This window comes from Antechinus flavipes, chromosome 4 (assembly GCF_016432865.1).
Source record: "Antechinus flavipes isolate AdamAnt ecotype Samford, QLD, Australia chromosome 4, AdamAnt_v2, whole genome shotgun sequence".
NCBI classification, from domain to species: domain Eukaryota; kingdom Metazoa; phylum Chordata; class Mammalia; order Dasyuromorphia; family Dasyuridae; genus Antechinus; species Antechinus flavipes.
Window position 1 is genome coordinate 480,952,227 of NC_067401.1, and position 20,947 is coordinate 480,973,173.

General features: G+C 59.5%; 1 protein-coding gene across 5 annotated transcripts in view; it reads right to left on the reverse strand.

Annotated features, from left to right (window-relative positions):
* Positions 1–982: 982 nt before the first annotated feature.
* ST3GAL3 (ST3 beta-galactoside alpha-2,3-sialyltransferase 3) overlaps positions 983–20,947 on the reverse strand; it is a 130,568-nt gene continuing 110,603 nt past the window's right edge. For 4 of the 5 annotated variants that reach the window (XM_051999918.1, XM_051999917.1, XM_051999915.1 and 1 more), the window contains 7 exons: positions 19,582–19,676; positions 18,168–18,231; positions 17,520–17,615; positions 17,255–17,441; positions 5,597–5,743; positions 4,749–4,895; positions 983–3,265 (listed from right to left, as the gene is read on the reverse strand). In XM_051999918.1, coding sequence (XP_051855878.1) covers positions 3,176–3,265; positions 4,749–4,895; positions 5,597–5,743; positions 17,255–17,441; positions 17,520–17,615; positions 18,168–18,231; positions 19,582–19,676 — 826 coding nt within the window. In that variant the 3' untranslated portion in view covers positions 983–3,175. Of the gene's footprint in view, positions 3,266–4,748; positions 4,896–5,596; positions 5,744–6,556; positions 6,755–17,254; positions 17,442–17,519; positions 17,616–18,167; positions 18,232–19,581; positions 19,677–20,947 lie in introns of those variants that run through there. The other variant, XM_051999919.1, reaches the window with a different exon arrangement.

Here is a 20,947-nt window from a genome sequence, read left to right on the forward strand (position 1 = left end):
TACACATACACACACACACTTACACATACACACACCATCACACACTCTCACACACATACACACATGCACACACACACTCTCAACCACCTACACACACTCTCACACCCACACACTCACACACCTACACACACTCTCACACCCACACACTCTCACACACCTACACACACACACTCACACTCACACTGTTGAGTTCATTTTGCTCACCAAGAAAATAAGAGGGCACTGGGAGAAGGGGTAAGGAGGAATTAAAGGGGAGACTAAGGAAGGGATGGCTCAGACAGCGCGCATTCTGATGCACAAAAACCATCATTGCTTGATGTGGCAAACAGTGGGAATCTGAGGACCATAAAGCGGAGAATGGAGAGAAAAGCAGATCTATAAATGAGGGAACATCACTGTACTGAACGCTTATCAATGTGACCAGCATCGAGGATCCCAGAGGAAGAATGAACACGTTATTCACTTCCTGGGGAGCAGTGAAGGACTCAAAATGGAGGAGGGGACAATTTCCCGGACACGTACAATGTGGCCATCAGTTCTGACTGGCCATACGTGTTCGCTGGTTTTATTTTTCTCACATTCTCTTTTCTTTTCTTTCTTTTTTTTCCCCCTGAGGCAGTTGGGGTTAAGTGACTTGCCCGGGGTCACACAGCCGGGAAGTGTTAAGTGTCTGAGGCCAGATTTGAACTCAAATCCTCCTGACTTCAGGGCTGGTGCTCTAACCACTGTGCCACCCAGCTGTCTCAATTTTTCTCACATTCTCAGGTGGGGAGAGGGGGAGGGAGAAGGCCCATTTTGGCTGAGCTGACCAGAAAAGACTATTTTAAAATTTGAAACAAGTTTAAATTTTTTTTTCGTAGCAGAGATTGAAGCTTTTTGTATCTGCCCTCTTACAGAGGAGTTAAAGAACTCTCCTGGTCTTGGGCTGTCTGTAACACTTTTGATTCCAATACTACTCTAATTGTATTATATTAAAGGAAGGAAGGATGGAAACAAGCATTTATTAAGCTCCGACTATGTGCCAGGCACAGTGCTAAGGGCTTTATAAATATCATCTCACAATAACCCTGGGAGGTAGGTGTTATGAATATCCCCATTTTTCAGATGAGGAAACTGAGGCTCAGAGAGGGTGACTGGCCACTGGTCGCACAGCTGGTAAGTGACCGAGCCAGGCTCGGATGTCCATCCTTCTGGGCACTGGGACACTTTCTCCCATGGGAGTGGGCCTCATCCAAGAGACTCCCAGGCTGCCTCGGGAGACGGTGCTGCAATATGGCCGCCTGAGGGCTAAGGGAATGAATGCCCACTGCGTGCTGGGCAGTGCCAGAGAGGTATGAGAGCCCTGCGAGGGGCTTCCCTGCTGAGGGAGGGGGGCTGACCAGCCATCTCCAGCAGACCAGGCTCTGCCCCCTGGGGCCTCCTCGGGGCTGAGGGACTCTGGGATGCGGCCCCGGTCCTGGGGCTGGGCTGGGCTCTGCCGGGGGGAAGGGCCAGCCGGCCTTGACCCTTCCCGATGCTCCTAAAGGAGAGGAGTATTGCTTGTGACCGCCTGTCTTCAGGCCATTTGGGTCCCTCTGGGCTGCCCCTGCAGAGGCCGAGGGTCCGTCTGGCTGCTGTGCCTTCCCCACAATCTGAGGCCCCGTGGAGAGGCTTCCCCGTCTCCCCAAGCCCGGGAGTCCCTACAAGGAGCTGGGGCTGCCCTGCTTTGGGGTCTCCTGCTGGGAGGGGCTGAGGAGCCCCCTGTGTGGGGGCTCTGGCTGTGACCGTGGGACCTCCTGGAGAGATCCAACCAGGGCTTGGGGGGCCGGTGCCGGGGCCGGCAGAGCTTCCGCCCGGGGCCCCCGGGGCCTTCTGGTCTGTCTCTCTGGAAGAGCCGAACGGGGGTTTGCACGTTACTAAACCCCACAAGAAGGCGTACCTTGGCTTCCACGAGAGCCTGACCTTGCGGCAGGAAGACCGAGGGGGAGACATGGCAGGGCCGCTAGCCCAGGTCAGTGGGCCGGCCTCCCCGCAGGGCTCACAGAGGCTCCTGGCCGTGCTGAGGGTGGGAGGAGACGGCCCGGAGCAGGTTCCTGCTGGCTGGGAGTTGGGCTGGGCTAAAAGAAGGGGCTGGTGAAAGGCTCCCCCAGAGCCAGACAGGATCGGGGCAGGCAGACGGCTCTGCCGTGCCCAGGGGGCACCAGGCCGGCCTCAGACCCTGCTGGGGAAAGGTGAGGAAGAGACCCAGGCCCCAAGGGAGCCCAGCCCCAGCCCCCCCAGACCCTTGGTGCTAGAGGTGCTTGGGGGCACTGGAATGGGCCTGGGCCCCGGAGCCCCAAGGTGCCAGGGAGGCAGAGGCCGCTGCTGCCGAGAGCTCAGGGAGCACCGGGAATGAGGGAGAAGAGGGGTGCACCGCTCTGCCCCCTCTCCCCTCCAGCGGCTGGCTCCAAGGCTCCCCTTCTGCCAGGGGCAGTCTGGGAGAAGCAGACACCCCTCCCCCAACTCCGCGGACCCCCGCTGCTCCCTGCCCCCACCCCCGGGTGCAGCGCAGGGACGTTCCCAACTTTCCTCTCCTTGCCAAACACTGACCAGACTTCATGTCTTCAGCCTTATTTAAAAAATAAATTATCCCCCTTCCCTCCCTCCCCACCCACTCTGCATCCCCAAAATAAAATAAAATACAGCAACACTGAGGGAAGAGACTTTCCCAAGAGCCCTCAAGGCCAGACCCTGCCAGCCCGCCAGGCAGGGCCCCCTAGTCCCAGCTAGGGCCCTCAGCATTGGGCAGCCCCCCCTCACTCCCAGGGAGGTCTCAGACTGAGGAAGGGCCTTTCAGGGCCAGCAGAGCCCCCCAGTCCCAGGAAGATTCCTCAGTTCCAGGCAGAGCCCCCCAGTCCCAGGAAGGTTCCTCAGTTCCAGGCAGAGCCCCCCAGTCCCAGGAAGGTTCCTCAGTTCCAGGCAGAGCCCCCCAGTCCCAGGAAGGTTCCTCAGTTCCAGGCAAGGGCTCTTCTGGAGCAATGTCCTGCCTGGGAGGAAGGAGCTGGGCGTGGAGGCTGGCATTGGTGCCCTTGGCTGGGCAGCTGCTCCAGCCCCACAGCCCCTTGGCACTTGCCCTCCAGAGGCTCCTAGTCCATCCATCAGAGCTCGGGCCGGCATCCTGAGGAGGTTGCGGTTTCCAGCGCCAAGCCCTGGGCCTTCAGATGCCACTGGTGAGGTCGGTGATGACGTGGGCCTTCACCAGCTTCCGAAGGAACTCCTTCTCTCGCTGGATGTTGTGGGTCCAGGACTGGAAGGGGGGAGAAGCTTGGTCAGCCCACCCTGTCCCAGCTCCTTCCCTGGGGGCCCCTTACTGGGGCAGCACCCGGCTCAGTGCCCCCACCAGACAGGGGGCAGCTTGTCCCCATGCCCAGCTGCCAGCTGGCCCCAAGATCCAGAAACTGGGCTGGAGGGGGGATGGCCAAGAGGAGGCGGGGCCGGCCCCGTGCCCACAGCCCGGCAGTACTGATCCTCCTTCCCTGGGCCAGCTCTCCATTCTGCCCTTGCCCAGGGCCTGGGGGGCGTCTGGCCCCTTGGAAGCGGGGAAGGTGGGCTCTGGGGCAAGGCCTTTGGCTCCCAGGCCTCCGACCCTGGAGGGTCAATGGGTGCCCAGAGAGGCTGGCGCTGCTAGGGACGGGGCCGGGGGCCGGGAATGGGCGTGGTGCTGGCGAGGATTTTTCTCATTTCTGAGATGATGGAAAACATGTTTATACCGGTTGCTTTTCCTGGGAGATGAAGGCACTCTGTTAACTCGGGGTGGGTGACGGAGCCCAGGCCCAGGAGGCTCCCAGGAGGCTGCCGGGCCGGGCTGAGCTTGCTGGGGGCAGGGGCCGGGGGGCGCGGGGACCTGTGGCCGTACGGAGCAGCCCGGTCATCCTGGGCATCGGCCTGCGGCGGCCCCTCTGCCTGGGCTGCCGGGTGGTTTCTGAACTGAGCTAAAACCTCTCTTCCCTTTTCCCTCTTTTCAGAAAGGCCGAATGGGGCTGGCAGGTCTCCCCCACCCGAGGGCGCAGGCCGCTGCCCCCCACTGATGTCACTCGCAGTGAGGCCTTCTGAGGAAGCTCTGAGGGGAGCCTGATGGGGATCCCCGAGTAAGAGTGGGTGACTGCAGGGTCACCCCGAGAACCCCACGGATAAAAATCCCCAGTCACGTGAGCAAGAGCGGGGAGAGCGAGCCCAGAGGCCCCCAAACCGGGAGGGAACGCTGAGAGACTTCCCGGGGGGTTACAAATGCAGGGAAACCGGGGCTCGCCTCCGGGATCCACAGCGGGCCGGGCCACAGATGCCACAAACTCATCTCAGAAATGGGCGCACAAACCCCTGGGGGGCGCTCGCTGCTCTGGGCAGGGACCCCCAGAGGGGGTGGATGGGGGCGAGGGCGGAGGCCCGGCCCCCCGCAGCCCCGGATTCCCGGGTTTTCCTGGCTGCCGACCTCATGAGCCTTGGGGGCCACCGGTCTCCCCCGCCCCCAGCTCCTTCTCCCACAAACTGCGGCTCACCGAGCCTGCGAGACCTCCCGGCAGGTTAGCCCCCTCCCCCTCCCAGGTGGGGCCAGTCACTGAGAGGCCGCTCAGGGCCCAGCAGGGGGGGCTTTGAGCCAGGAAGGTTCACAGGCCCGGCCCCCACCGAGAGAACAGAGGCAGGAAGGACCCAGTGTGACTCTGGGAGCGCCCTGGGGGAGGGGCAGTCCCGGCCCCCCTGGCCCCAGCCCCAGGACCCCCAGCCCCTCCTACCTCCTTGATGGCCGCCATGCGGACAGACTCGTAGTAGTGCAGGGGGGCGTTGGGCGAGCTCATGTCGTAGCCAAAGCCGGCCACCGCCACCTGGTCACAGCTGTGCAAGGCCATGGTGACGGCCACGGTGCCCAGAGTCGGGATGTTCTGGGAGGGGAGAGGCCGGCTCAGAGCGCGCCCGCCTGTGGGGGGCGCCCCCTCCCCGCCTGCCCCAACCCCCAGGGCCCCTGCAGGGAGGGCGGCGGGGGGAGGGGAGGGAGGACAGCACAATTCCCTCTCCGGGATGACTCTGCTGTGACTACTGGGTCCTGGCAACCCTGGAACAGCCTCCTTCCCTCCCTTGGCAAGAGACAGACTCCTCAGAGGAAGGGACGGGAGGACTCCTGGAGTCCTCCCAGAGAAGTGGAGGCAGAGAGAAAGAGGGAGAGGAGGAGACCGAGAGGTGCGGGAGCTGGGAGATGTGGAGCAGAGAGAGGGCGGGGAGGCTGCCAGGAAGGGGCACAGAGGGCCAGGCCGGGACCCCTCCGAGGGGGCCCTCCCCCACTCCCTGCAGCCCAGGGGCCCTCTGCTCTCCAGGGGAATCCTTTGTTTCCGCGATGCTGAAAGCCTCGTTCCCTGACCCTGGTTCTAACCTCATCCAGCACATTGTGAGACGCCCTTTCGGGCTGCAGGCCTGGAGGCCCAGAGAGAGGTAAGGGCTTGATGTGCTTAGCTGGGGATCATCCTTCCAGAGCTGGCGATGGCGCTGTGGGGGCTTCGGCTGGGCCCGCACCTGCCCCTCCCCCAAGCCCACGCTCCAGAGCCTTCCCCTCTGAGCCCCCGGCCCCCGGCCCAGTCAGGCTCCTCACCCCCCGGCCCATGAGGCCATGGTTGAAGGGAAGCCCAATGAAGCTGAAGGCGGCCTCCTGGATGAAGTAGGGGTTGAGGATCCGTATCTCAGGAGGCTCCTTGGGCACTCGCGTGGCCACTGACTTCCAGAAGCCGTCCGAAGCGCTCTGTGGGGGAAGGAGAGGCGTGAGTGGGAAGGGAGGGCCGTCGCCATGGAGATTCCAGCCTTGGAGACGGAGCCGGGAGCCTGTGGACCAAGAGCAGGAGCACGGATGGGCCCGGGAGGGTGAGAGCCGGGCGAGCCGGGCTGCAGGAGCCGGAGAGCACCCGCTTAACCAGGGCTACGGGCGAGACCCGGGAAGGGCGGGGAGTCCTCGGTGTGAATGGGGATGTGGCAAGGGGAGGAGCAGAGATGGAGCAGAGGTGGGGATGGGGATGGGGGAGAGGTGGGGATGGGGATGGGGGTGGGAGAGGTGGGGATGGGGATGGGGGAGAGGTGGGGATGGGGGTGGGGGAGAGGTGGGAGTGGGGATGGGGGAGAGGTGGGAGTGGGGATGGGGGAGAGGTGGGAGTGGGGGTGGGGGAGAGATGGGAGTGGGGGTGGGGGAGAGGTGGGGATGGGGATGGGGGAGAGGTGGGGATGGGGATGGGGGAGGGAGAGGTGGGGATGGGGGTGGGGGAAAGGTGGGAGTGGGGATGGGGGAGGGAGAGGTGGGGATGGGGATGGGGGAGAGGTGGGGATGGGAGAGGTGGGAGAGGTAGAAATGGGGATGGGGGAGAGGTGGGAGTGGGGATGGTTCGGGGTCTGACTGGGGGTGAGTCAATGGGGTGCCAGGCTCTACAGGCACCTTACTGGGTTGGGACCGGGGTGGTTGATGGCGGTCCAGTTTATAATCAGGCTGTGGGCCGCGCCATTGTGGACAAGGGGGCCCTGGTCCCCCTCCTGCCTCGGTGCCCAGGCTCGCCCTCCCTGCCTCCTCTGGGCCGGTCCTTCCTGCTGGCGCCTCGGCCCCCCTCCCTGGCTCTCCTCGCCTGCCACTGCCTCGGGCGGCCTCTGGCCTGCTGTCTCCCTCTCCACGCTAGCTCCCACTGCTGCTGCCTCGAGGAGCTGCCTCTGCCTCGCTCTCTAGCTCGTCTGCTTCCTTGCTCTGGCTTGATCCCTCTTTGCTAGAAGGAACCTAGGAAACGAAGACAGAGGCGGTTAGGGGCCTCCCTCAGCGCTCTCCTGGCCTCTGGCCTCCTGCCCCTTTCCAAGCGAGGACACTGGGCCGGCCCGGACGGCGTCCCTGGCCCTCCCTGGGCGCGCCCCGCCAGGCTCTCCCAGGTGCGCGGCGGGAGCGGCCGTTGGCTACAGAAAGGGGGAGCCCGTGGAAGCCCGCGGGGCTGGGAGAGACGGGGGACGCAGGGGCAGCGAGGAGACGCTCCCGGGGAAATGAGCTCCAGGATGAGGGAGGCCTGAGCGGGGCTTCTCCCGGGGACCGTCTACGAGCGTGGGGCTCCGTCGGCAGAAGGAGGCCGCCCGGGGAGCTCCAAGGAGGGGACGGCTGCCTCTCGGGCCGCCCGCTCAAAGCAGACGGGGCCGCCGGGTGTGGGCCTCGCGCATCCGTCTCGAGGGGGACCCTCGAGGGCTTCAGAGCCGGGACCGAGGTCCAAACGGGCCTGACGGGATCCTCAGGAAGAGGGCAAAGTCTGCTCTGCCATTCTGCCAGCCCTGCGGCCTCAGGGGCCTCGTGTGTGGAACGGGGGCAGCGACACACTTGGCTGTAGCCCGGGCCTGAGTCAGGAAGACCTGAATTCAGAGTCAGCCTCAGCCCCCGACTGTGCTTGGGCAGGGGGTCACCGCCGGCAGTAAAGCCCTGCAGGCATGGGAATGACTCTGGGGGGGTCCCCGGGATCCTTCCTCTGCTCCGTACTTTTATCGATGACGTGGATGAAGGTAACCAAGTTTGTGCATCAAATTCAACAGTTTGATTCACCAAGCATTAGGCTCCTACTATATGTCCAGACAAAATTCAAGTTTGATTCACCGAGCATTAAACGCCTATTACATGTCCAGACGAAATTCAACAGCTTGATTGACCAAGCCTCCTGTATGCCCCATGTTGTACCCAGGCTGGTCCCAAGAGGTCTTTCTTGTCCCTCTGCTCCTGCCCCACTCCCTGCCCCCTCCAAGCCTCCCTGCAGCCCTCCACTGTCCCAGGAGCCGCCCTTCAGACATCTGGGGGATCTCTCTGCCGAAGGCCGGTCAACCCGATCCAATCCACCTGTGGGAAGTAGCCACAGGGCCCCAAGGGCCACCCCGCCAATGGAGCCTGCAGACACCGACACCCCCGGCACCCTGCTGCCTCGGTTTCCTCAGCTGTGAAATGGGGCAGCAATAGCAGCTATTTCCCAGAGTTGCGAGGCTCAAATCAGTTACCATTTGTAAAGCATTTAGCAGTGTCTGGCACACAGCAGGCGTCACATAAATGCTATTACAGTTGTTATGATTATAAAAATAAAAACAAAACTGCCCCTGATTTCCGACGCACTGGGGCACCACGGCGTGCATTGAGATAGTCGATCCCAAGTACGCGAGAGCCAGAGAGCATTAACGACTGGGGTGACGGGGACTGGCTTGTGAAGGCGGCCCCCAAACCCCCCTAAAACAGTGGAGGTAAAGAAGGAGGGCGTTCGGGCGGGGGGAAGGCACGGCCAGGGGAGACGGGAAAGAGCTTGCAGGCAGGCTGGCCCTGAGGGACAAGGGGGGCCGGGAGGCGCAAAACAGCCAGGAGGGCCTGGATTGCTCTCAATCCTTTCATCCTCTGCAGGCGGAAGGACCAACAAGGGACAATTCCGGGCCTGCTCTAGAAATGGAAATGGAGTCAGGGAGGACCTGGCAGGATCCAGAGAGCGCGCCCTCGGGCCCACTGTCGGTCTGACTCTAAGCAGATAAACGATGGGGTACGTGAGCTTTCTGACACTGAGGCCCCAGACTCCGCTTTCCCAAGCACAAGATGGTCACGGCGCAGCTTGAGAGAACTCTGAAAAGGATCTGGAGGGAGACGGGGGGTAGTGGACCAAAAGCGCAAATGGAGTCAGGGGTATAACATGGCAGCCCCCAAACGCAGGCCACGCGAGGCTGTCCTGAGAAAAGCCCCCTTGTGCCCCCAGCACAAGGCCAGCGGGGCGGGGGTGACCCAGGTTAATTCTGCCCCTATCAGGACACAAATGGAGGAGGACAAGAACGTTTTAAAAGTTCCCTAAGCGTTTGGAGAGTGTCCAGAGGGGAGGGTGCTGGCCAGGGCAAAGCCTGGAGCCTGGACATATTAGGCCAAGGCAGAAGAATGAGGAGGGAGCCTGGAGACCGGACCACTGGAGGGTATGAGCGCTGTCTACAAGGCGGGGAGAAGGGGGTAAGCAGAGTGGGAGACCCCAGCCACTCTGAAGGGCCAGAGGGGTCCCAGCCCTCTGGGGGGACATGGCTGGCCCTCGGTCTGGAAGATGGTTTGGGGTGAGCTGCGTCTCAGGTCAGGGAATAAGGCCCTCAATCCATGGCACTTCCCTCACTGGGATTGTGGTTCTGCCCTCTTGTTTCTAACGGCTCCGGGGAGGGGGACTTCCAGGGCCTGCTGGTCCTAAAACAGCCTTAGCCAGTCTCTAGGGGTCGGAGCTCAGACTGCAGGGACTTGGGGGGCAGGCGAACCCTCACCTGGGCAGGCCGTCAGGACCAATGAGCACCCCTCTCTCACCCCGCCGCCCAGGTTCAGAGCCACACTCTGCCTCAGATCCCCAGGACTCCCCTAGTCCCATGTGGCCCCTGGCTGGCAAAGTAGCTCCCAGACCTGGAGGCCCAGACACTTGGCTAGACCTGGGGCCCCGGGCAGGGCTTCCTGGTTGCTGAGTAGCTATTTAACAGACAGAAAGCCTCCCCCACGCCGTCCCTCACCCCCTCCTCTCCAAGCAGTCTGCCTGTCGGGGGCGGAAGTTCCCAGGGATCGGGGGCAGGCTTGGGGCAGCCGGAGCAGCCCTCCTCACTCTGGCCTCCCCTGAGGGGATGGAGGGGGTACAGGCTTCAGGCCTAAGTCTTTCAGCGGGACAAGTCAGCCTTGCAATATACATTTCCTGTCTTATGAGAATGGAATGAGGGACTAATGGGTTCTTGGGGGCCTGGGGCCTGGGCTGGGGGGCACCAGGGCATCCTCTTCCTTCTCTGGAGGCTAACTGGCTGCCGGCAACATCTCTGGGCAGAGAGGCCGGGTCCTCAGCATCCCCCACCTGTAGCTCTCCCGAGAGGACATTCTTCCTCCGTGTTACACTTCTATTTTCCTCCTGAGGATTTTCTCCATATGTCACCCCTAGTCCTGCCCTGGGGTGCCCAGCAGGCCAAATCTCTTCCCCCCATAGGACAGTCCTCCACAAACCTGAAATCAGCTCTCCTGCTTCTCTGAGTCTCTCCTTCAAACAAGAATCTCCCCTCCTCTCCTTCCTTGTCCCCTCCCCGGCTTTGCCCCTGGATCCTTGCCCCATTGTGGGTGAGTCCCTCCGGATCCTTCCTTGCCAGCTTCTCAATGTCCTTCCCAAATCCTGCCCCAGAGGAATAAGCACAATGCTCCAGATGGGTTCTGAGGGCCATCCCTCAGAGGATGATCCCCACCCCCGCTTCAGACCTGGAAGCTCTGCCCAAGATCCCATGAGCCTCCCTGGTGCCACGGTGAGATACTGCAGAGCCACCGCCCTATTGCCACCCTCAGCCTACTAGACAAACGCGGGTTCTTGATGTATTGTTCCTGTCATGAGTTCTGTTGGGGCTGTTCCCACGTGCACCCCCTTCGTGGCCTGCCCTCGCTTCTGGCCTGCATCTGCCTCTGGGAAATCAAGGCTCCTCGGGCTGCCATCAGCCTTTTCAGACACTGATTTTCATCAAGATCATTTTTCTTTGTATCTTCAGAATTTCACTCCCAAGCACTCCCCGAGGTCCCCAGGGGCTGGCCTCTGCTGCTTTTAGTGTGGGGGGTCCCAGCTCCCCTTCCTCTGACCCAGCCCATGTAATCTGCTCTCCCCAGATCCAAGGCGTATCCAGACTAGCCCCGGCTTTCTTCTCCTGCTCTACCACAAATTCTGCAAAGAGAAACAAAACACACTAAACACTTCCTCCCAAGATTCCTATCACTGTAAGCTTCAGCAAAACATTTCTTCTTGTTGCTGAGAATCAGATACAGAAGGCAAGCAAGAAAGTGGGAGCCACTCTGCTTTCAGCAGAGAAAGAGGCTTGCCCCCCATCTCTGCTCCGCTACAGTGCTGGGCCAGGGCTGGGATCTGTGGCCCAAAGTCCTCCCCCCTCTCCTTCAGGACCCTTTGCTGGGACGCTCCTATTGTTGCAGTCATTCTCATGTCTTCCCCTCTCTCTCTATCCCAGCCTCCAGATTCACAGGTCCAACTAACCAGACATCTGAAAGTGGATCTCCCAAAGACATCCGAACTCAACAGGCCCAAAGGAACTTCTCCCCTGCTCCAAGTTTCCCTGTAATCCTCCAAGGTACCATCATCCTCCAGTCCCCAAGCTCAGAACCCAGAGGTCATCTTCAGCTCCTCCCTTTTGCCCTCCAGATCCAATCTAGTGCCAAGGCCCCATTATTTCTATCTTCATGACATGTCTCCAAAGCTCCCCTTCCCTCATCTGAGGCTGCCTCAACATTGGGACAAGCTCCCATCATCTCCCACCGGGACTACTGCCCTAGCTGCGGGTGGGGGGGTGGTCTGCCTGCCTTAAGTGTCTGCCCACTCCAGATCATCTCCACTTAGCTAGCAAAAGTGCAGGTCCAGCATGTCCCCCAGCTCCACTCAATCAGGGAAAGGGGAAAACATCTACATGTACAAAAATATCAAGAGCAGCTTTTTTGCGGTGGCAAAGAACTGGAAATTGAGTGGATGTCCATCAGTGGGGAATAGCTGAACAAATTGAGGTATACGTGCAATAAGAAATGAAGAACAGGCAGATTTCAGAAAAACCTGGGAAGACTTCCATGAGCTGATGCTGAACGAAGTGACAGAACCAGGAGGACATCGTACATGGTTGTGCAATGATCAGTTTCAATGGACTCCGCTCTCCTCAGAAAAACAAAGATCCGAGACAATTCCAAAAGACTCAGGCTGGAAAATGCTGTCCGCCTCCAGACAAAGAACCATGGGCTTTGAAGGCAGATCAAAGCAGACCTTTTTCACTTTTCTGTTTTGTTTTTTCTTCCTCACGATTTTCCCCTTTTGTTCTGATTCTTTTTTCACAACATGACCAACATGGAAATGTTTAATATGATTACACATTGTATAACCTGTATCAGATTGCTCGCTGATTTGGAGAGGGAGGAAGGAAACGAAGGAAGGAGAAAAAAATGGAACTGAAAATTGTATAAAAGTAAATGCTGAAAACTATCTTTAAAAATACTTAGAAATAAAAATTTAAAAAAATTTAAAAAAATACTTAGAAGAGGATATAGATTTAGAAGGAAAGATAACAAGATCAGTCTTGCCTATATTGAACTGGAGGTAGAGATAGAAGATCTCAGTGGAGATGTTCTCAGAAAAGAAGTTTAGAGAACTAGAAACTAGGGATGTCCAGCATCTCTCAGATTGGTCCATTACGACATGTCTCCGAAACTCATCATTTACCTGATTTAGTCTTTCCTTAGTATGGATGAGTAGTAAAAACCAAGAATATATTTTTATGTGACAAAGATTTTTGTAGTGGCTTAATCAAGGATAGAGAGAAGTAATGACCTCAGAATTTTTTTTCTGTGGCTTTTTCTTGTATGTTCAGACAGGAATCAACAAGGAAATTTCTGAGAAAACAAATGTGTACGTACAGTTAGATGATACATTTCTGGAAATTTTTTTGTGGTGGCAAAGAACTGGAAATTGAATGGATGTCCGTCAGTGGGGAATAGCTGAACAAATCGTGGTATACGTGCGATAAGAAATGAAGAACAGGCAGATTTCAGAAAAACCTCGGAAGACTTCCATGAGCTGATGCTGAGTGAAATGAGCAGAACCAGGAGAACATCTTACATGGCTGTGCAATGATCACAAAAATAGGAATAAAAATAATGCTTTAAAAAAGAAAGAAAGAAAGAAATGTTGAGCAGGTGGATTTCAGAAAAAACTTGAAAAGACTTCCATCAACTGATTCTGAACGAAGTGAGCAACATCAGGGGAACATTGCACACAGTAATAAGATTAAGTGATGATCAGCTGTGATGGACTTAGTTCTCAACAATTCAGCCATCCAAGAAAATTCCAGTAGACTTGGGATGGAAAATGCCATTCGCATCCAGAAAAAGAACTATGGAGTCTGAATGCAGACCAAAACATACTATTTTCACTTTTTGTTTGTTTGGCTTCCCCCTTTCATTCTGTTTCTTCTTTCACAACATAACAATTATGGAAAAATTTCCATAATTGCACTGGTATAATCTATATCATACTGTTTGCCATCTTGGAGAGGGGGCATAGAAGGGATGGAAAGAGAAACATTTTGGAACTCAAAATCTTATAAAAAATGAATGTTGAATGTTTACATTCAAAGGTTCTGATAAAGGTCTCATTTCTAAAATACATAGAAAATTGACTCAAATTTATAAGAAATCAAGCCATTCTCCAATTGAGAAATGGTCAAAGGATATGAACAGACAATTCTCAGACGAAGAAATTGAAACTATTTCTAGTCATGTGAAAAGGTGTTCAAAATCACTATTGATTCAAGAAATGCAAATTAAGACAACTCTGAGATACCACTACACACCTCTCAGATTGGCTAAAATGACAGGAAAAGATAACGACAAATGTTGGGGGGGATGTGGGAAAACTGGGACGCTGACACATTGTCAGTGGAATTGTGAACGAATCCAATCATTCTGGAGAGCAGTTTGGAACTATGCTCAAAAAGTTATCAAACTGTGCATACCCTTTGACCCAGCAGTGTTTCTACCGGGCTTATATACTGAAGAGATTTAAAAGGAAGGAAAGGGACCCACACGTGCAAAAATGTTTGTGGCAGCCCTGTTTGTAGTGGCCAGAAACTGGAAACTGGATGCCCATCACTGGAGAATGGCTGAATAAGTTATGGTATATGAATGTTATAGAATGTTATCGTTCTGTAAGAAACGACAGCAGGATGATTTCAGAGAGGCCTGGAGAGACTTACAGGAACTGATGCTCAGTGAAGTGAATAGAATCAGAAGATCATTGTACATGGCAACAAAATTATGAGATAATCAACTCTGATGGACAAGGCTTTTTTTTTTTTTTTAAACAATGAGCTAATTCAGGTCAGTTCCAATGATCCTGTGATGGAGAGAGCCATCTGTCCCAGAGGACTGTGGGAATTGAGTATGGATCACAACATAGCATTTTCATGTTTTTTTGGTTGTCATTTGCTTACATTATATTTTTCTTTTCTCATTTTTCCCTTTTAGATTTGATTTTTGTTGTACAGTGTGATAATTGTAGAAATATGAATAGAAGAATTGCACATGTTTAACATATATTGGATTGCTTGTTGTCTAGGGGAGAAGGTGGGCAGAGGGAAGGGAGAAAAAATTTGGAACACAAGGTTTTGCAAGGGTGAATGTTGAAAACTATTTTGAAAATAAAAAGCTAAAATGAAAAAATAAACTATAATGTCAAAAAATGAATGCTGAAAACTATCTTTACAAGTAATTGGAAAAAATAAAATATTTTTTGCAAAAATAAAATAAAATAAAATAAAGCTGCAGGAACTCCTATTACTCCCAGGATCAAAGATAAACTCTTCTATTCTCCCTAACCCGGCTTCTTCCTTTCTTTGCAGCCCTCTTACACCTCATTCCCTGCCATGTACTTTGACATGGGGCTCCTCACGGCTCTTTTGACTGTGGGCATTTCTACTGCCTCCTCATCTCTGCTTCCTGCCACCTTCCACAGGAAGTCCTTTCTCCTCCCCCCCAACGCCAGCGCCTTCCTTCTCCACTCCAGGCTCTCCGAAGCTTGTCTGGCCTCCGCGGTTTGCGTGTGGCTCTCCCTGTGGGACTGTAGGCTCCTCGGCAACAGCAGGGCCGGCCTCCCTCTGTACCCCCAGCACCCAGAGCAGTGCCAGAATATGGCTGACTCCTCGTCTGCCTCCTCCTCCCCGGTGGTGTTTGGTCCCCTCTGACGCCGACTACTCCTGCTCCCACCGACCGGTCCAGGTCACACCTTCTGCCTCTGGTTCCTGGTTCCCCTCCCATCAGCGTGTGTTTCTTAAAGTCCTCCTCTCCAGGCATTAAAAAGCCCCCTGTTTCCTGTGCATAAAGTGCATGCTCCCGGTTAGCAGAGCTCATCCCCTCAGTCTCAGGAACCAACGGGAAACCGGGTTTTCCTTCTGGCCTCGGGATTCCCGGCTATCGCTCTGGGCCTCGGTGTGCAGACCCAAAGGCGGCCGGTCCCTTTCCCGGGGGCTCCCCTTAAGTTTCTGGGCGAATTGGCTGCTGTCATTCACCCAGTCGCACTCTCGCTGCTCTCCGCGGCACGTCTGAGACGCCAGCGATCTCCTCCTTCCCTTCTTCCTCCGGGGAAGCCTTTTCATCAGTGCGAGACCCCCACAAACCGTATTTTCAGTCTTCAAGCTACACTCCCTCCCTGGGCAGGAGTCGGCGTTCCTGGGGATCCAAGTCCCATTTTAAGCAGCTCCTCGCCTCCCTGTTCGGGCTTTCTCTTCGGAGCCCTTGCCTTCACCTCTCCTCCCTCTCGGCCAAACTCTCAGAAGAAGCTGGTCACGCTCCCTGACTCTCACATGCGGCTTCAGACCCGTCCCCGGAGAAACTGCCCCCTCCGAGGCCATCGGCCTTCTCCTAACTGCCGGGTCCGATGGACGTCCCCTCTTTGTCCCTCCCCAGGCCTCTGTGACGCAGCTCCCTGACGCCCCCAGCCGGAGACTTCTCCTTTTCCCCCACCCACTCCCATGGTCCTCGAGGACTCAGACCCAGCTCCCCAGGCCTAGAGTCCCCTGACCCCCGGAAGTCCACACTACAAATTGTCTAGCGACATCTCCGCCAGGACGTCCTGGGCACCCACCAAAGCCTCAGCCTTGCCCCTCGCCACTGCCCTCTCCACACCATGTACACATCACACACGTGTGCACAAATGCACACACACACGCACACATCACACACACATGTACACATACACACACGCACATATACACACACACCACACACGTGTGCACAAATGCGCACACACATGCGCGCGCACACGCACACACACCCCTGGATGCCGCAGTCGCTCCCTCACGGGCCTCCCACTCTCCCGGCCACCCTCGGCACAACTGGCCCTTTCCTTCCTAGAGTTCAGGTCTGACCATCCTCCTGGCGGGAGAGCCCCAGGGGCTTCCTGGGACAGACGTCTCTGTGCCTTCGTGTGCTCTGTCCCCCAGGGTGGTGCAGCGGGCACGGTGCCAGTCCCGGAGCCTCAGACACTGACTGGCTGGAGAGCGCGGGCCCTCGCCCTCGACTGTGGGTGGGAATAACCAAAGCCCGGATGTGCAGGTTGCTGGGGGGCGCGGCCTGGCACGGCAGAGGCGGAGGGGGGGCTGCCATTGCCGGAGCTCTGCCCCTCCGGCTCCCTTCCAGCTGGGAGGGAGAGTGAGCTGCTCGGTCTCTTCTGTCAGCGTGAGTCATCCCTGTGGGTGGCAGGTGCTCGCGTGAGCATCCGGGGCAGGACGGGCTTGGCAAACGCCAGGGAGCAGCCACCTCTCGCCCACGAGGGCCCTGACGAGGCCGCTGCCCGCGGGCTCGGGCTGATTAGAACTGCGGTCACACGGGAGGAGAAGCCCGAGGAAGGGGAGGAGGAGGAGGGCTGGCAGCCCAGGAAGCAGCAGCTCCACCTTGGCAAGGGGCAGAGATGCCCACCTCGCCCCCCACAGTGACGGTTCCTGGAGAAACTTGACTGGCAGGGAGAGTGTCCTGGAGGCCGGGCAGAGACCCAGGGCAGTGTGGGAGTGGGGCGATGGCAGGGCAGAGGCCGGCCAGCCTCGGCCTCCCCCGTCCCCGGCCTCCCCCGTCCCCGGCCTCCCCCGTCCCCGGCCACGCCTCCGGGATGACAAAGCTCCATCAGAACACCGCAGGTAACAGGCAGAGGCAGGGGCCCCCAGCCTGGGCAGACGCAGGGCCAACCTGAGGGGTCCCTAAGGGCGTCGCTGAGGGTCTCTTCTTGCCCTCCACCATCGCCCACGAGGAGGGAGGATGGACTGCCCTCACGGGGCTGACCTCCGCAGTAAAAGCTTGTGCAAGGCCAGGAAGACCCCTGGGGAAGGCTCTCTGGGAAGACCTGAGTTCGGATCCTACCTCAGACCCCTACAAGCTGGGAGACCCTCAATTATCTCATCTGTAAAATGGGATAGTGGCTACGTTCTAAGCTCTTTGTGAGGATGGAACGGCCAAGAGCTTGCCAGCCACGGAGCCCTGGGATAAGTCACAGTGACCGTGCCCCTTTGGACAGCTTGAAATGCTCCTCTGACGCGCCCTGACCCCCAGTCTGCCGGCCCCCTGACGCAGGGAGGACGGGGGTGCGCAGGAGAGCTCGGGTCATTTCCCCGTGGGCACAGCCCACACGGCCCCCGGCCCTCCTGACGCCCAGTGCATGAGCCCCCCCGGCAGAGGGACCCTCGGAGGGCGCCCAAGGCCACTCACCACTTTCTCCTTGTAGACGATGTACTTGAGCCACTTGAAGTCCTGCCACTTGAAGCCGGCCAGGACAAAGAGGGAGTCCTTCTCGTACTCCTCCGGCCGCTGCATGGCCCCCTCGGGGTACGTGATGCGCAGGGTGGTCTTGCCCCCAACGTCCTTCTCAAAGCCCTTCACGGGAGCCGAGTTCAGCCTGGCGAGGAGGAGAAGGACTTGGTCCCCGAGCCCGGCTGCCCCGCACCCCCCACCCCCCGCCGGGCCCCCCACTCACCTGACCACAATGTCGTAGTCGTCGATCCGTGCTCCCAAGGACTTGTTGGCGAGGACGCCGCCATTCCCTATGATGATGCAGCGGCGGCAGCTGAGGCTGGGGGGGGGACAGCAGAGGCCCCTCGAGTTGGGCTGGGCCCAAACGCAGGCGGCAGCAGGGGGGCCTCCCAAGCTTCCCAAGGCCTTAGACTTCCCGCCTGCCCGGCCCCGGTGTCACTGCAGCCACCGCCCGCCGGGGCCCCCCCGCTCCTGGAGCTCTGGGACTGGGGGGGCTGGGGCCCGGAGGTGTGGGCAGGAGGGGGAGAAAAGCAAGCGGGAGGATGGGGGGCGCCCGGTGGGGAGGGCGCGGCTGCCGGGGGCTCCCTGAGCGACGGAGATGTTAGAGGCAGGGGCAGCCCCCGCAGGAACCAGAAGCCGGGGGGGGGGGGGTACAAGTGGCGCTGCTGCAGAGCAGAGTGGGCGCCGGCTGGGGGCGGCCTCCCTGTTCGGCTCTGGGTCGGGCCAGGGCCTTCTGGGGGCTTTCCCACCCTGAGAGCTGTGACTGAGGGAGGAGGAGAGGGAAGGGCCGGGGGCGGCAGAGGGAGTGGAGGCTGGGGGGGGGGCTCTTCTCTTTGGCCCTCCTGAGGCCCCGGCTGGGCTCAGGCCTTACCTGTCCAGGGCAGGGGTCAGGCGGTACTCTTTGGTGGCTGACAGGATGGCTTTGATCAGGTTATCTGTGGGGCAGAGAGGGTGGGCTCAGAAGGCGACTGACCCGGGAAAGATGACCGGGGGCTTCACTAGTAACGTCAGCCGAGATCCCTGGGGAGCGGGCCCTGGGTCTGAGGCTGGGGCCGGTCTCTGCTCTACCGGGGGGGGGCGCTAATGTCCCTGCCAGCATCATCCCCAGAGAGGGGCTGCCGGGGGGCGGGGGGACTGTGAGCTCTCCCCGGCCTCGTCCCCGGGGGCAGCCCCAGTCCCAGCCCAGGCTGCAGGGCTGTAACTCATCGGTCCCGGCCTTGGCCGCTGGATTGTGGGCTTCCTCCCAGCTCGCTTCCCGACACCGTCCCGGCCCTCCCGGGCCCTTCTGGGCCACAGGTCTGGGCCCGTACTCGCTGAAGGACAGGCCAGAGCCCGGGCCTTCCTTCTGCATCTGGGAGGGTGGGGTAGGCCCTCCCGGGCCCCTCCCCCACCTCTGGGCTCCGGGGTTTGCACCCATGCTCGCCCATGAAAGAGTGTGTGAGAGCGACCTCCGGGGCTTCTGCAAGTGTCGGGGGGGGGGGGAGTTGGGGGGGATGTTTAAGTGTCCTGGACCTGGGGACACGTAAGCACCCGCGTGGGAAACCTGCAGCCCTCTGGTCCCAGCCCCTCTCTAAGGAGGCTCCAACGAGGTTCCCATGAGGCAAAGCTGCCTCCCTGCCCAGACGCCCCTCCCACCGTGCGGGGTAAGCTCCCGGGGCTGGGCCTCTGTCTCCTGAGGGGCTGCCACAAGGTGGGGCCTCTAACAGATGCCTACCAGCGCCCAGCCCCAGCCTCTCGCCCCCAGGGGGCTCCCTTCTCCCGGGCCCGGCCTCTTGCCCCCAGGGGGCTCCCTTCTCCCGGGCCCGGCCTCTCACCCCCCCCCCCCGGGGGCTCCCTTCTCCCGGGCCCAGCCTTTTGCTCCCCCCTTCTCCCGGGCCCGGCCTCTCACCCCCCCGGGGGGCTCCCTTCTCCCGGGCCCGGCCTCTTGCCCCCAGGGGGCTCCCTTCTCCCGGGCCCGGCCTCTCACCCCCCGGGGGGCTCCCTTCTCCCGGGCCCAGCCTTTTGCTCCCCCCTTCTCCCGGGCCCAGCCTCTCACCCCCCGGGGGGCTCCCTTCTCCCGGGCCCAGCCTCTCACCCCCCGGGGGGCTCCCTTCTCCCAGGCCCGGCCTCTCGCCCCCAGGGGGCTCCCTTCTCCCGGGCCCGGCCTCTCACTCCCCCCTTCTCCCGGGCCTGGCCTCTCACCCCCCGGGGGGCTCCCTTCTCCCAGGCCCAGCCTTTTGCTCCCCCCTTCTCCCGGGAGCAGCACCTGCTGCCTCCTTGGATGCCCGGCCCAGTCCCCTTCCTACCTTGACCTTTGATTCCAAAGGGTGGCACGAAGTCTCGGATGCGCGCCCACTTGCGGAAGGAGTCATCCAAGAACATGGGGGCGGGCCTGGAGAATCTGGGGAAAGAGCCCACCAGCCCAGTTAGCCGTCTGGGAGAGACCCCGACTCTCCTCCCAGGTCGGGAGCTCCTCTCGGACACGGCGAGCAGGCGGGAAGGCGAGAGCCGGCTGGCCCCAGGCGCGGGTCAGCAAAGGGAAAGGGCGGGCCCCTGGGCAGAGCCGCCCGGCAGCCTGAGGCCCTCAGAGAGCGGAGAGCTGAGCCAGCTTCTCATTTTACAGATGGGGAAACTGAGGAAGACGGGGAGGAGGAAGGGCTGAGCAAGCACTGTCACGGGGTCCAGGACCCGCCATGGAGAAACAGCCTCTGTGCTGTGTCATGCCGGCAGGCGAGCCTGGCCCCAGTGCCCATGGCCGCCCTGCCCAGGGCTGAATGGGGCAGCCTCAGCTGGCCCCCAAGCCCTCCCGCTCCTTTCTGCAGGGTGGCACAGGGCCTGGTGCCAGCGGGCACCTCAGAGGTGCCCGGCCCCTGTGGTGGGCAGCGCACCCCTGCCCGAGGCAGCACTGGGGACAGCGCCCTTAAACCTCCCCCGAGCTTGCAGAGCACTTCACGTGTCCGGTCAGGCAGGGCCTCCCGAGGGAGGAAGGGCACGCAGGCGCTATTAGCCCCATTCTACAGATGTGGCCACCGAGGCACGCCATCCTGCTGGGCAGTGGCGGAGACAGAATGGACCCCAGCCCTGTATTTCTGCTCGCTGCCTCTGAGACCGATAGGGACGTTCCTTCCCTGCTGGTTCGGGGGGCTTTGTGGCCCTCGCTGGCCGCCAGCCCTGCTGCCTCTTCCCCCCTGCCAAGCCGGCCTTTTTCTGTTCCTCTCTCATGATTCCCAGGAAGACCCGAGTTCACATCCAGCCTCAGACACTTCCAGCTGTGTGACCCTGGGCACACGCCCGCTTCGCCTCAGTTTGCTGCTCTGTAAAACGAGCCGGAGAAGGCGACGACGGCCCCTCCAGCATCTCTGCCCAGAAACCCCCGATGGCCGCGGAGTCGGGCGCGATGAGACGGCTCGAGGACGACAAGCGCTTGCAGACCTCGTCCCTTGCGCCCCTTCTCTGCCTCAGGGCCGCCCCCCAGACCAGTGAAGTGGCCCCCAGCTTCCCTCACCCAAGACGCTGCCCCGATTCTGCTGCCAAAGCGTCTTCCTGCCGCCCCTGCCCAGCCCTTCCACTGCTCCCAGTGGCCTCTAGGACAAACCCACGGGCAGGATCCCAGAACGGCTCCCCTTGGGCCCCCCTGAGCGGCGAGGAGCTGAGCCCGGCCTGCAGGGGGCA